At 46.2% G+C, this 12,062-nt stretch overlaps 1 protein-coding gene across 2 annotated transcripts in view; it reads left to right on the top strand.

Moving 5' to 3' along the window:
* pkn1a (protein kinase N1a) overlaps positions 1–12,062 on the top strand; it is a 171,200-nt gene that overhangs the window by 73,640 nt on the left and 85,498 nt on the right. The window contains exon 1 of one of the 2 annotated variants that reach the window (XM_028823836.2): positions 6,146–6,305. The exons of the other annotated variant lie outside the window; for it this stretch is intronic. Within the exon in view, the coding sequence (XP_028679669.2) occupies positions 6,288–6,305 (18 nt within the window). The 5' untranslated portion in view covers positions 6,146–6,287. Of the gene's footprint in view, positions 1–6,145; positions 6,306–12,062 lie in introns of those variants that run through there. 2 annotated transcript variants of the gene reach the window in all.

Here is a 12,062-nt window from a genome sequence, read left to right as displayed (position 1 = left end):
GGCCCCCTTAAAAAGGAACTAAAAAACAGTCTGTGTGTCATCTTCAACACTTGTGAGGTGTCATTTGTTTCTCACGTCAACCCCAGGCCTGAGTTTTCAAAGCATCGGACCCCCAGTCCTCTTGTTGTATTCCTTCCAAGCCTTCACTCCTCGCTGCCTTATCCCACCGCTGCCACCATTTATGACGGTCTGCCAAGGACCGTGGAGCCAATCCAGACCAACATATACTGCTGGGATGGTCTCCAGTCCCACCATGACTGGATTATGTAGGTCTGAGAATCTGATGATAAAGTAAATTGTGAAAACTGCAGGTGGGCTACCGTTTCTGATACTCACATGCCAGCGCATTGGGCACCTCATTTAAGGCCACTTATATTTTGTCACGCATGGGTGCCTGAGGGTCAACTGCCAGGCCCAGACAAAGTTTGCAATACACCCCTGGGGCAGTAGGTGGCGCCAGTGCTAACAGTATTGTCTCTTTAGTCCTCGGTCTCTCAAATAAGACACACCCACTGCCAGCTAAGCCCCTCCTCTTCTGGTTGGCATGATTTGATTCGAGGGCCTCCAGATGACGGCGTCTCAGTCTGAGGAATGGGGGTTCTCCCCGACCTGTTTGAGAAGCCACAGAGGCCTAGAAATCCGTCGTTACGCCACCGTGCACTCATCTTATTTCCGTGTTTTGGACACTTGCACTAAACAGGGTGGTCCGTCTGGCACCCCAGCTTTTCTTTGGTTCCCCTCTCCCTCATTTGCACCCCACAATTGACATTCACTTTTATTTGCTTAGCAGATGCTTGTCTCCCAAAGGTCAACGTGATGGAGTGCAGAGTAGTCTGGGGGGGCTGCTTGGGAACAAGTGTGACAGGACACGGTGACAAAAGTGGTCACCAGAAGTGAAGAGAGCAGAACAAAATACAAGTGAGTTACAGGCCTTGGTCACAAAACCTAACATCAGTTAGATAAAATTCACCAAACAGGAGGGTCTTCAAATACTTCTTAAACACATTGAGGGAGTTGGGAGTTCACATGGAGGTGGGCAGCTTGTCCCACCAGCTCATAGCTACACATCAAAAGAGGTCCAAAATGAGATTTGATGCCACATACAGGGGGCATCAGCAGACCTAAGTGGTCGAGCAGGACCTCCGGACCTCCCTAATGTCTCCATAAAGATGGCTGCTGACCTGTTGAGCTTAATGTGGTGATCTGAAGGGGTTAGTGACATGTGCCCACCTCGGCTTACGACTCGCGTGAGGCATCATTTAGCTTGTCTGGCTGCATTTCCCTGCTTGACCAAGGGTGTCGCCATTTCCCACTTTTTCTGAAATACTGCATACACCCAGGTCTAAATCTACACACGTCCCCCGTCACGTTTTCTTTTAGGAATCTCAACGTCTGCGTGGGACGTTGCGTATGCAACACTGAGTGTGGATTTTCATGTCGTCTGTTACGTGTAGAAATGAAATGGTGTGCGTCAGATGTGTCCTTCATGAGTGGGCTGGCTTTGGAATTCTGTCGACATCAATCAATACGTTATCAGCCTCAAGGAACGTCAAGCTCGACGCTTCAATAGAGAACACGTCTGCAGCGAGCCACTTAGAAACATCCAGAGGTTCACCGTCAATATCTCTGAATGCTGAGAAAGGTAATTAAGTGTAATTAACTGTGGAGCTCAATTAAAACCCTCGATTCGAGACGGATTAGGGGGACTAATTGAGATAAAAACACTCATCGGCCAGGCAGGATCAAGTTTTCTGCTCCAGATTACAAAATAATTATAGCCTGGCGCCGGCAGAGATCTTCATCTGAAAACGTTTGGTCAGAAGATACTCAGAAATCCAGCCACGTGAAAAAGGAAGTGCACCCCAGGAAGAGCACAGGTAAAGGTTTGGGGTTGCAGCCCCGTCTACTTGGCAGGCAAGATGAAAAATAACAGAACTGAATACGACAGACAAGATGGCAGCCATACGGTGCGCTGGCAGGAAGGGGCGGGTCCAGAGGCACAGGAAGTGATGTCAGAGGACTCGAGGATCAGCCTGCTGGTCTACAGATGGAAAATCTTTCTATCATAGAGTGTCTGTCTGTCTGTTATAGTGCCTTTCACATCTATCTATCTATCTATCTATCTATCTATCTATCTATCTATCTATCTATCTATCTATCTATCTACAGCATGTCTGTCATTACACCTTTCACATCCATCTATTGATCGTTTATGTACTACCTTTCATGACTATTCATCTATTATACAGTGTCTTTCATTTATCTACCGAACTGCTATGTAGTATTTTCCTGTCTTTAATGTCCTGCCCTTCTGCTTGTCCCTCTTTCTCTCTTACCCGCCAATGTTCTTGATATTATTTTAGTTCAGCACTCACATTTGACATTTTATAGTTTGTCTTGCTATTTTGAAGCCAACAGAAATTTATATTAAAAATAGAGGTGGGTGGCCCAAGTGCATCACAATGTCATGTATTTGTCACATTACATCTTCAGCTTGGAAGAAGCACATCACCTTTGACCCTCAATTTGTTTCCTGTGAGTATAAATAGTGAACATTGGTCACATGACTCAGCAGCTGTTGACACCATCTCTATCTATCTATCTATCTATCTATCTATCTATCTATCTATCTATCTATCTATCTATCTATCTATCTATCTATCTATCTATCTATCATATAGTGCCTTTCACCTATCTATCTATCTATCTATCTATCTATCTATCTATCTATCTATCTATCTATCTATCTATCTATCTATCTATCTATCTATCTATCTATCTATCTATTATATAGTGCCTTATCTATCTATCTATCTATCTATCTATCTATCTATCTATCTATCTATCTATCTATCTATCTATCTATCTATCTATCTATCTATCTATCTATCTATCTCCCCACGTGCTCATGGCAGGCCAGTTCAAAGGCACACGTTGGTCGACTGTGCCCGTCTTTTAAGCCGATATGAAGAGAACGAGTGAACTCCACACCAGCAGTAAGTAACCCGGGATGTCAGAGCCACGAGGCAGCGGCACAAACCTCAGCACAGCCATGCCATTCTAGTTTGCGTTTGTTCAGAGCCAGTGTGCCACCTCAGTTGGTTTTTATTGCCATTGATTTGTGCCCCCTCTGATATGGCCTCGTGCTCAGTCCCATGTTGTCGTTTTATTTTTCAAGTACCTAAGATATGTGACAAACGAGAGGAGACCCTTCGGTCCATCAGGCTCGCTTATGTAGCTTTCTGCCAATATCAGGGATTGAACCCGAGTCATTTGGATGAGAATGCAGCCCCCCCCAGGCGGTGAGTCACTGGCAGTGCACCAGTGAGACCAGCCACATAACCGTGTTCTTACACAATTCATTGAATTCAGAGAGAAGCCCCCAGCTGACGCCGGCCTTGAGATTCAGGCGGCTGGTGTTGCTAATGCTGATCTCCCAGATAACATGTGCCCACGACTTCCAGCCTAACACGTCTGCAGGTTTAGTGTCGACTGTGGCTTTAAAAAGAAAAAAAAAAAAAAACGAACCTACTGAGACAGGAAGCTCGCTCCAGGACAGCACACTAGGAGGAAATGAAAAATAAATGCTGGCAGAGCGTCTTTGAGGCTTTAAAGAGCAGCTGTTGGATAGGGCGGCCGCCTTGACCTGCTGTGTGCCCTGAAGCGACCAGAGGCCAGAGTGCAGGCTCCCGCTTCTGTTTGTTACACTCACGTAACTCAAGTTTAATTCCTGGAGATGTCTGCTCTGAGGCCGCTTGTCTTGATCTGGTGTATTTATGTACTTTTTAAACTGAGACGTTCAAGAGTCTCAGCGTGAACGTTTGCAGTGCACTGTGTATTGGAATGCATTTTTAATGCATGTAGTAATAAAACGGAATTTGGCATTCCAACAGATGGCGCATCACAAATATTTCAAATACTAAAATGCATTACTACAAATGTTTGTGATGCACCATGTATTGGAAAGCATTTGTCTCTTTTATGCCATTTGGTATAGGATTCATAAAAGCAGTGTTCATTTTTGTGATGCACCATCTGTTGGAATGACTAATGCAATGCATTTTATTTTTACAAATGTTTGTGATGTGCCTCTTGTTGGAAATTTTATTAGTTAAAAGCAGTGTTCATGTTTGCAGTGTGCCATCTGTTAGAATGACAAATGCAATGCTATTTATGTCTATCAATGTTTGTGATGTGCTATCAGTTGAAATGACAAAGTCAGTGTATTTATCTCTGTTATGTGCATGGGATTTGTAAAAGCAGTGTTAATGTTTGTGGTGCGCCATGTGTTGGAATGACAAATGCAATGCATTTTGTGTCTGTAAACGTTTGTGATGTGCCTTCTGTTGGAAATTTGGTTCATAAAAAGCAGTGTTAACGTTTGTAATGCACCATCTGTTGGAATGACAAATGCAATGCATTTTATTTCTACAAATGTTTGTGGTGTGACTCCTGTTGGAAATTTAATTTGTAAAAAGCAGTGTTCATTTTTGCAGTGTGGCATCTGTTGGAATGACAAATGCAATGCATTTGCACGTGTTTTTTTACCATTTGATATGGGATTCATAAAAGCAGCGGTAATGTTTGTGATGTGCCATGTGTTGGAATGACAAATGCAAATGCATATCGTGTCTGTAAATGTTTGTGATGTGCCTTCTGTTGGATATTTGATTCATTAAAAAGCAGCGGTAATGTTTGTGATGTGCCATCTGTTGGAATGACAAACGCAATACATTTTCTGTCTATAAATGTTTGTGATGTGCCATCTGTTGGAATGACAAACGCAATACATTTTCTGTCTATAAATGTTTGTGATGTGCCATCTGTTGGAATGACAAACGCAATACATTTTCTGTCTATAAATGTTTGTGATGTGCCATCTGTTGGAATGACAAACGCAATACATTTTCTGTGTATAAATATATGTGATGCACCATGTGTTGGAATGACATGCAATACATTTTATGTCTATAAATGTCTGTGATGCGCCTTCTGTTGGAATTGCATGCGTCACAGGTTTATGCCATTTGTTATGTGACTTGTAAAGGCAGTGTTGATGATTGTGTTGCGCTTCTGACAAGTGAGTACTTTTTACTGGCATTGTACGGACATAATCAGTCTTAACCAAATAGGAATGCGTTAAGCAGTTTTTAAAATTTCATTAATAAAAATGGACTTTTGTCCAAGGCATAAAATATTCACTAGTGGCGATAATCACGGTGCAGTAGTAGGATTGATCAGTTCATGTCCCGGGGACCTCCCTGGGTGGAGTTTGCATGTTCTCTCAGTTAGGGCTGGTTTCAGGTGCTTCGCTTTCCTCCCTCAGTCCAAAGGGTTACAAGTTGAGGATGTGTCACATTAGACGACTGCCATGTGGAGAAGTCGTGTAATGTGACATACCCAATGACCGTGACTAACTCGTCTGTGACCGGCTAGCGTAACATCAAACAGGTTTGGAATTTTCTCTGCGGTTGGCGGGTCGAGATCTTAGCAGGTGAGAATCGAGGACCAATGAGCGTTCAGCCATACTCCGTGTAGAATGTGTGTGTGTTTGGAGCCTCTCGTCTGTCTGATGTCTCGTGTTTCACGTACTACAATAGAAAAAAAAAAGTGAATCTGGGGCGGAGACTGCGGCTGAGCTCTCCAGAGCTGTTAACCCTTCGCACATCGCCAACTCCGTCAGGACTAAGGTATGAATTCACCTGTTGTTTGTTAGGCACTGCCTTGTGCCCTGTGCTTGCTGGGATAGGCTCCAGATCTGCTCCCCCCCCCCCCCCCCAACATCATCTCCCTGGGACCCTCCTCAGGATGTAGCATTGTGCTGGAAAACAGACACATGCAATGACACACATCCATGGCAAGAGGATCTCTGTCCGTTTAAAAATCACTGCTCTGCAGTCTCGAACCCTTGTCTCTCCAGTGCCCCCGGATTAGGCTCTGCACCCCCACACCCCTTGCCAGGTGACCCACAGGTGGGTTTAAGTTTTCTCTTCTCAGCCTCCTCTGCAGTGCCTGGCACTAACAGTGCTCAAGCTACCATTCACCATTTTAATATTTCTCGTTGCCTCTCAGAGGTGCCCGGGTTGCCAGCCTGCCTCCTCGCGCCGCGCCTGACAGGCTGACGCTACGCCTTTAAGAGCCGCGGGCTGCAGTTCCGCTGCAAAGGAGGCCGTCGAGGTTAAGCTTTGGCTGCCGCCTGCTAGTAATCGAGCCTGAGAGCTGCCCTTGAAGCTGCCTAGCCGAGAGCCACCATGCTGATAAGAAGATAGAAGTTTGCCGAGTTATGGATGGGGATCGTCGTAAGTGTAGGTGCCTCTGAAATTTTCTTCTGTCTCTTTCGTTAAGGGGGGGGGGGTTTCTTTTTTGTTTTTGAAGACGTGCAGGTGTCAGTTGAAAAGCACAGCACGGCTCGGCTTCGCCTTAACTGTGAGCTTGACAAGCAGGAAGTCCTTCGTTCCGACATCCCAGTGAGCTAATAAGAGCTGCTGCCGTGTCCAGCCTTGGTGGACCCCCGGGGGGTGCGGTGGGGGTTCGGATTTTTAAGGACTGTAAGCCTTGTTAGGTTTCCGTGAAGGGTGAGCCCCTCCAGTCCCGACTGGAGTGCTTTTTTTTTTTTTTTTTTACTGGCCAGTGTTTGTGATGATTAAAGATGAGTCTTCACTTAACTCCATGTGTCGCTCGCCCCAGTATCCCCTCCGGACCGCAGAGTTACGCCACATGGACTCCATTACGCCCCTCTTTTTCTTTCTTTCTTTTTTTTTTTTTTTTGTTGTGTTCCTTCATCATGGAGATTTCTAGTTAAGTAGAAAGTGTTGGCCCCCCGGCCTTCTTCTGAATTGTCCTCCAGGGACGTCGCTGGCTGATTTAGAGCGATCACGTAACTGAAGACGGTCACCTCGTTGTCATGTAATCCATTCTGCGGAGATGCAAGTGCCCTGTGGTTGTTTTTTTTTTTTTTTTTTTTTTTTTTTTTTAGAATTAATTAAGAAGTAGTGGTAGGTGGGTGGGGGGGGGGGGGGGGTCAGCGTTGAATGGTGGCACCGTGGTTGGCAGGGTCTCGCCGTGTCTGCCTGACTACTCCAGGATTTCCTCTCGTGTCCCAAATGGAGACACTTAAGTTTACCCCATGGAAGGGGTGTGCCACATCCTTCTTTGGTTTCCGCCCTGTGCCATGTTCTGCCAGGATAGGCACCCTCTAACCAGGACCCTGAAATGAATACGCTGATGTAGTGGAAGGTAAGCTTGGTCTGGCAACCCCTGGCCTGGATGGATGCTGTTCTCTTAATAGTAATAATAATAATAATAATACTTTTTTTTTATAGAGCACCTTTCTTGCTGTTTCTCTTCTCATGCACTTTGCATAGAGAGAAAAGCTCAATATAAATGTAAAGAATTATTATTATTAATACACAGTGGCACAGTGCTATCACAGCTGCCTTGCAGTAAGGAGACTAGGGTTCATATCCCGGGTCCTTCTTGCGTGGAGTTCGCATGTCCTCCCCGTGTCCGCGTCAGTTACCTCCCACAGTCCAAAGACATACAGGTTTGGTGGATTGGCGATCTTAAATTGGCCCTAGTGGGCAGTTGGTGTATGTGTGTGCCCTGTGATGGGCTGGCACCCTGTCCAGGGTTTCTTCCTGCCTTGCACCCTATGCTGCGTGGGATAGACTCCAGCAGACCCCCACAACCCTGTTCAGGGCTAAGCAGGTTAGAGAATGACTGACATGACTATTGCACCGTCAGGGGGGTCAATATAATGAAAGGATGCGCCCCCCAATACACAGGGATGCCTGGGAGTTGGAGTTTCAACCAGCAGCCTAATTGGGGCCTTCAATTGCCATCGTATGAAGCTTTGATGGAGTCAACGCCAGCTCACCTGGAAGCGCTGCGCCTAAGCTAGGTGAGTTGGAGGTGGGAGTGCAGTGGCAGAGGAAGAGGAAGGAGATGTTGCAGCCAGGCTCTGGTTTCTGTTTATATATATATATATATATATATATATATATATATAATATGGCTGAAATAGTTTAACTGTCAAATAATACAAAGAGTACGCGACACGTGTTTCGCCCTAATTCTGGGCTCATCAGGCGTACACACTCTACTGCACTCCCTCTCGGGAATCGAACCTCGGACGTCAGCGCTAGAGGCGAAGCCCCTAACGTTGCGCTACGGCATGTGGTTCGTTCATTTGACAGCATGTAGATCACCGACGTGAGCGTTTAAGTCTCCCAGCAGGACGATAGAGTCCCCAGGAACTGCGCCTCGCAGCGCCTCTTCCAGGGATTCCAAAAAGGTCGGGTACTCCGAACTTTCGTTCGGCGCATAAGCGCAAACAACAGTCAGAGTCCTTCCCCCAACTCGAAGGCATAGGGAAACAACCCTCTCGTCCAATGGGGAGAACCCCAACGTACAGGCCTCGACCCCAAGGGGCCATAAGCAAGCCCACCCCTGCCCGACGCCTCTCACCCACAGCAACTCCAGAGTGGAACAAAGTCCAGCCTCTCTCAAGAGGAATGGTTCCAGAGCCCAGACCATGCTTAGAAGTGAGCCCGACTATATCTAGCCAGTACCTCTCAACCTCTCACACCAGTTCAGGCTCCTTCCCTGCCAGAGAGGTAACATTCCATGTCCCAAGAGCCAGTTTCGGCAAACGAGGGTCAGAACGCCAGAGTTCTGCCATTGGCTACCACCCATATCGTATTGCACCCGACCCCTATAGCCTCTCTTGCAGGTGGTGGGCCCACAAGAAAGCGGAACCACGTTGTTCCTTCGGGCTGGGCCCCGTGGTCGAAGGTCCAGCCACCAGGTGCTCGCCAGTAAGCCCTTCCCCCAGGCCTGGCTCCAGGGTGGGGCCCCGGGTACCCTTTCCCGGGCAAGGGAAACGCCGATCCTTGGTTTAACTCCATATGGGGTCTCAGGATTGAATTAGTCTGGATCTTCACCTCAGACCTGTTTGCTTTGGGAAGCCCTACCAGGAGCATGTAGCTCCCAACAACATAGCTCCGAGGATCACTAGACCGCTCAAGCCCTTCTGCCATGGCAAGGCCTTGATCTAAGAAGGGTATATACAGTATATATATATATATATATATATATATATATATATATATATATATTTATAAATTCTCTTTGACTTCTAAAAAAATTTTGCTAAAGTTCGACTGGGATGCCGTCTGGGCCCGAAGGTTTCCCACTTTGCATTGACTTAATGGCCTCCTGTATTTCTGTAAGCATCAGAGGTTTGTCAAGTTAGACCTCATCCTTGTGGTTTTAGAGCCTCTAGTGGGCACATCTGTTTTAGCGTCTGATATGTTCATCATTGTCCTGCGACGCCACCTTATTATGTTTCATTCTGTGGCTGGTTGCTGTGTCGTTGCTAGGTGGGGTCAACAGCAAGTGAGCGGCGTGTAACACTTCCGGGTCAGTGCAGTGTACACGGCCTGCTTGGACTGGACTCAACCTGAACCTCCAGACTTTAATTCTGTTGTTGTATTAAAATATTTCTGGTTAACGATTTCCGGCTCTGCTTTTTTTGAGTACGATTAACGTCTTGGCTCAGGTTATGTGTTTATCTTTTGGTTTTCGAACTCCTGTCTTATTTATTTGACAGCAGTTTTTGCCACACGTATTGGTTGATTGGTGATTTGGGTTCCCAGTTATGACCCACCACTTGTTGCTTTGGTTGCAGTTTGTCTTGTGATTTCCTTTTCAAAATAAATTCTGCAGTCACCACAGAACAGAGTGGCGCTGCAGTTTTATTGTTTAGGTCGTGGGTTGCCACCATTGGGTCACGAGTTCCCGTTGTATTTAATGGTAGTGGGTCATGTATGGTTTGGCGAAGGTTGAAGGATGAATCCGCAATTGCTCAGATGATTGCCTCTGATTAACCCCACATGACGATTGTTCACGGGACCACCCCCCTTCCCACTCAGACGATTGGCCATGATTCCCCCACCCCGCAGTGCTTATTGTTCAGGCATTTAGCAAGGATTGGGTCTCAAAGACACTAAAAACGGCAAGACTGGGTCATGACGAAGTTTAAGAAACTCTGATGTATGTAGTTGTCCTCTGAATTTGGGGTGTGGGAAGCCCTCTACGGGGTCACACTGGTTAAGAAAAGAATGGATGGCAGGACAATGGGCACTTTAGTCAGTACCATATATTCACCAATCGATAATAAAAATGAGCTGAGCTGTTGTAAAAGAAGCTACAGTAACACAGGTTGAGTATCGCAAATCCAAAGTGATTTCAGATTTCGGATATTTTGGAATTTTAGAATATTTGCATATGCATAATGAGATATCTTGGGAACACCCTTGAATAATTACCAGCTAAACGACGACTCACACGTATACTAATTCGTATCACTGAGCCGCTATTAGAGTGTGAGTTGACGTGACAAACGTATTAAAAGTGACGAATATGACATGCTGATTCTGTTGCAAGAGGGCCAGTGCTGCGTATTTGCACTGCAAGAACCAAAACGTGCGGACTGCGCAACTTCCCACGAAACGTTCCGTTTTGCAAATCTGACCACGGGTGTAGAATTTCCCCAGTTGTATGTTTTCTTTTTCATGGGTGCAGCGCAGCCGTGTGGATGTTATCGTTTCGTTCTCCCTTCCTGGCTCCTCCCACTTAGCATATTCAAATTTCCGCAGTGCTTCATGGGGTGGGGGACCCCCCTGATAGTCGATCAAGTCATGTTGCTTCTTGGCGCTTGCTGCTTTACCTTGGGCGATGATTGCTTGTCCTAGCCTAGTGGCGCTTTACGAGGGAGAATGCCCGGTTGTTGATTGTGTGCCGTAGCTCTATAGTGATTTACGGGGGATACCAGGCACTCACTCCCCTGCTTCACATACGTTACTCTCATCCACTCAGCAGTAAAACAAAAAATGAAAAGAATTACAGGGAACATAGGTGGCATCATGTTGGCACTCAGGAAGTTGGAGCGTTTCGAATTTTGGAATTTCAGAACTCGAGATATTCAGCCTGCACCTCATGATACATTCCGAGAAATTACTTTGTTATGAGAAACCGAGATGCGTTCTCACACTACGACAATAACACATCGGTACAAGGAACGGAAAGTAGAATGTTTTCGGAATGAAGCAAACAACGTTCATTTTTTGAAAAATTGATCGAGTGTCGATTGTTTGGATTTTTGTTTTCTTTTATTTACTAACTGCGTTTATGGATTACTTACATTGACCACAGATTGTGTCAAAGCAATCGCGACTTCACAGATTATTTCCTCGATGCGGTGCACTATGGAATCAGCTATCAAAAGTGATCCATTGCAAAGTGTGGTGTGATTGGACTTTACAGGGGGACCCCCCCCACACATTATTGTTTTGTGATTGTAACTTCACGACGTAGATTATTGCTTCGATGCAGCGTATGGCGCGGCACACCAGGGAGGTGGCTATGATGATTGATGTGGTGTGAGGTGCAGCGCTCCGTCTTCACCGATAACTCTCGAAAGTCCAAACTACTAACAGATTTGTAAGATGACACCAGTGCTTGTGGTTAGGCAATCGGCACAATTCATCACCTGAGCCCCACCCTTCCTGATTGAACGTGGAGTACAAGCTAAAAAAAAAAAAAAAACACCAGGAGCTACGAATGGCTGTGGTGGGAATGTTACAAAAGTTCCCAAGTTTCTCAAAAGTCCCTGCTTCCCTGCTAGGATAGCGATGGCAGTCCTGATCAGTTGTGCTAAGGGTTCTAAAAGGAGTGGAAGAAATGCGAGTGAAGGGTGGCTGAGGTCTTTCCTAGTACTGTTCTGTTCGTCTTTCTCACGCAGCATGCATGCCGTATGTGATGAAGAGAAGGCAGCTGTGGGCTAGTCATGTGAGCCGACTTCATCACAGTCCCCAGTGCCTGACGGCCCCGAGCTGAGCAGGTACCAGGATGTAATGTGCCCGTCGAGGACGGACTCCATTGGGCTTCTGTGGAAAGCTTTGAGCGCAGATGTGTTCTGCCACGAGTGCAGCTACTATGGTGTGCCACAAGGGGGTGTATGAAGACCAGAAGATGAGGATGTAACAAACACCAACACCAAT

Source organism: Erpetoichthys calabaricus, chromosome 17 (genome assembly GCF_900747795.2).
Source record: "Erpetoichthys calabaricus chromosome 17, fErpCal1.3, whole genome shotgun sequence".
Taxonomy (NCBI): domain Eukaryota; kingdom Metazoa; phylum Chordata; class Cladistia; order Polypteriformes; family Polypteridae; genus Erpetoichthys; species Erpetoichthys calabaricus.
This window is presented reverse-complemented; position numbering and strand designations above follow the sequence as displayed.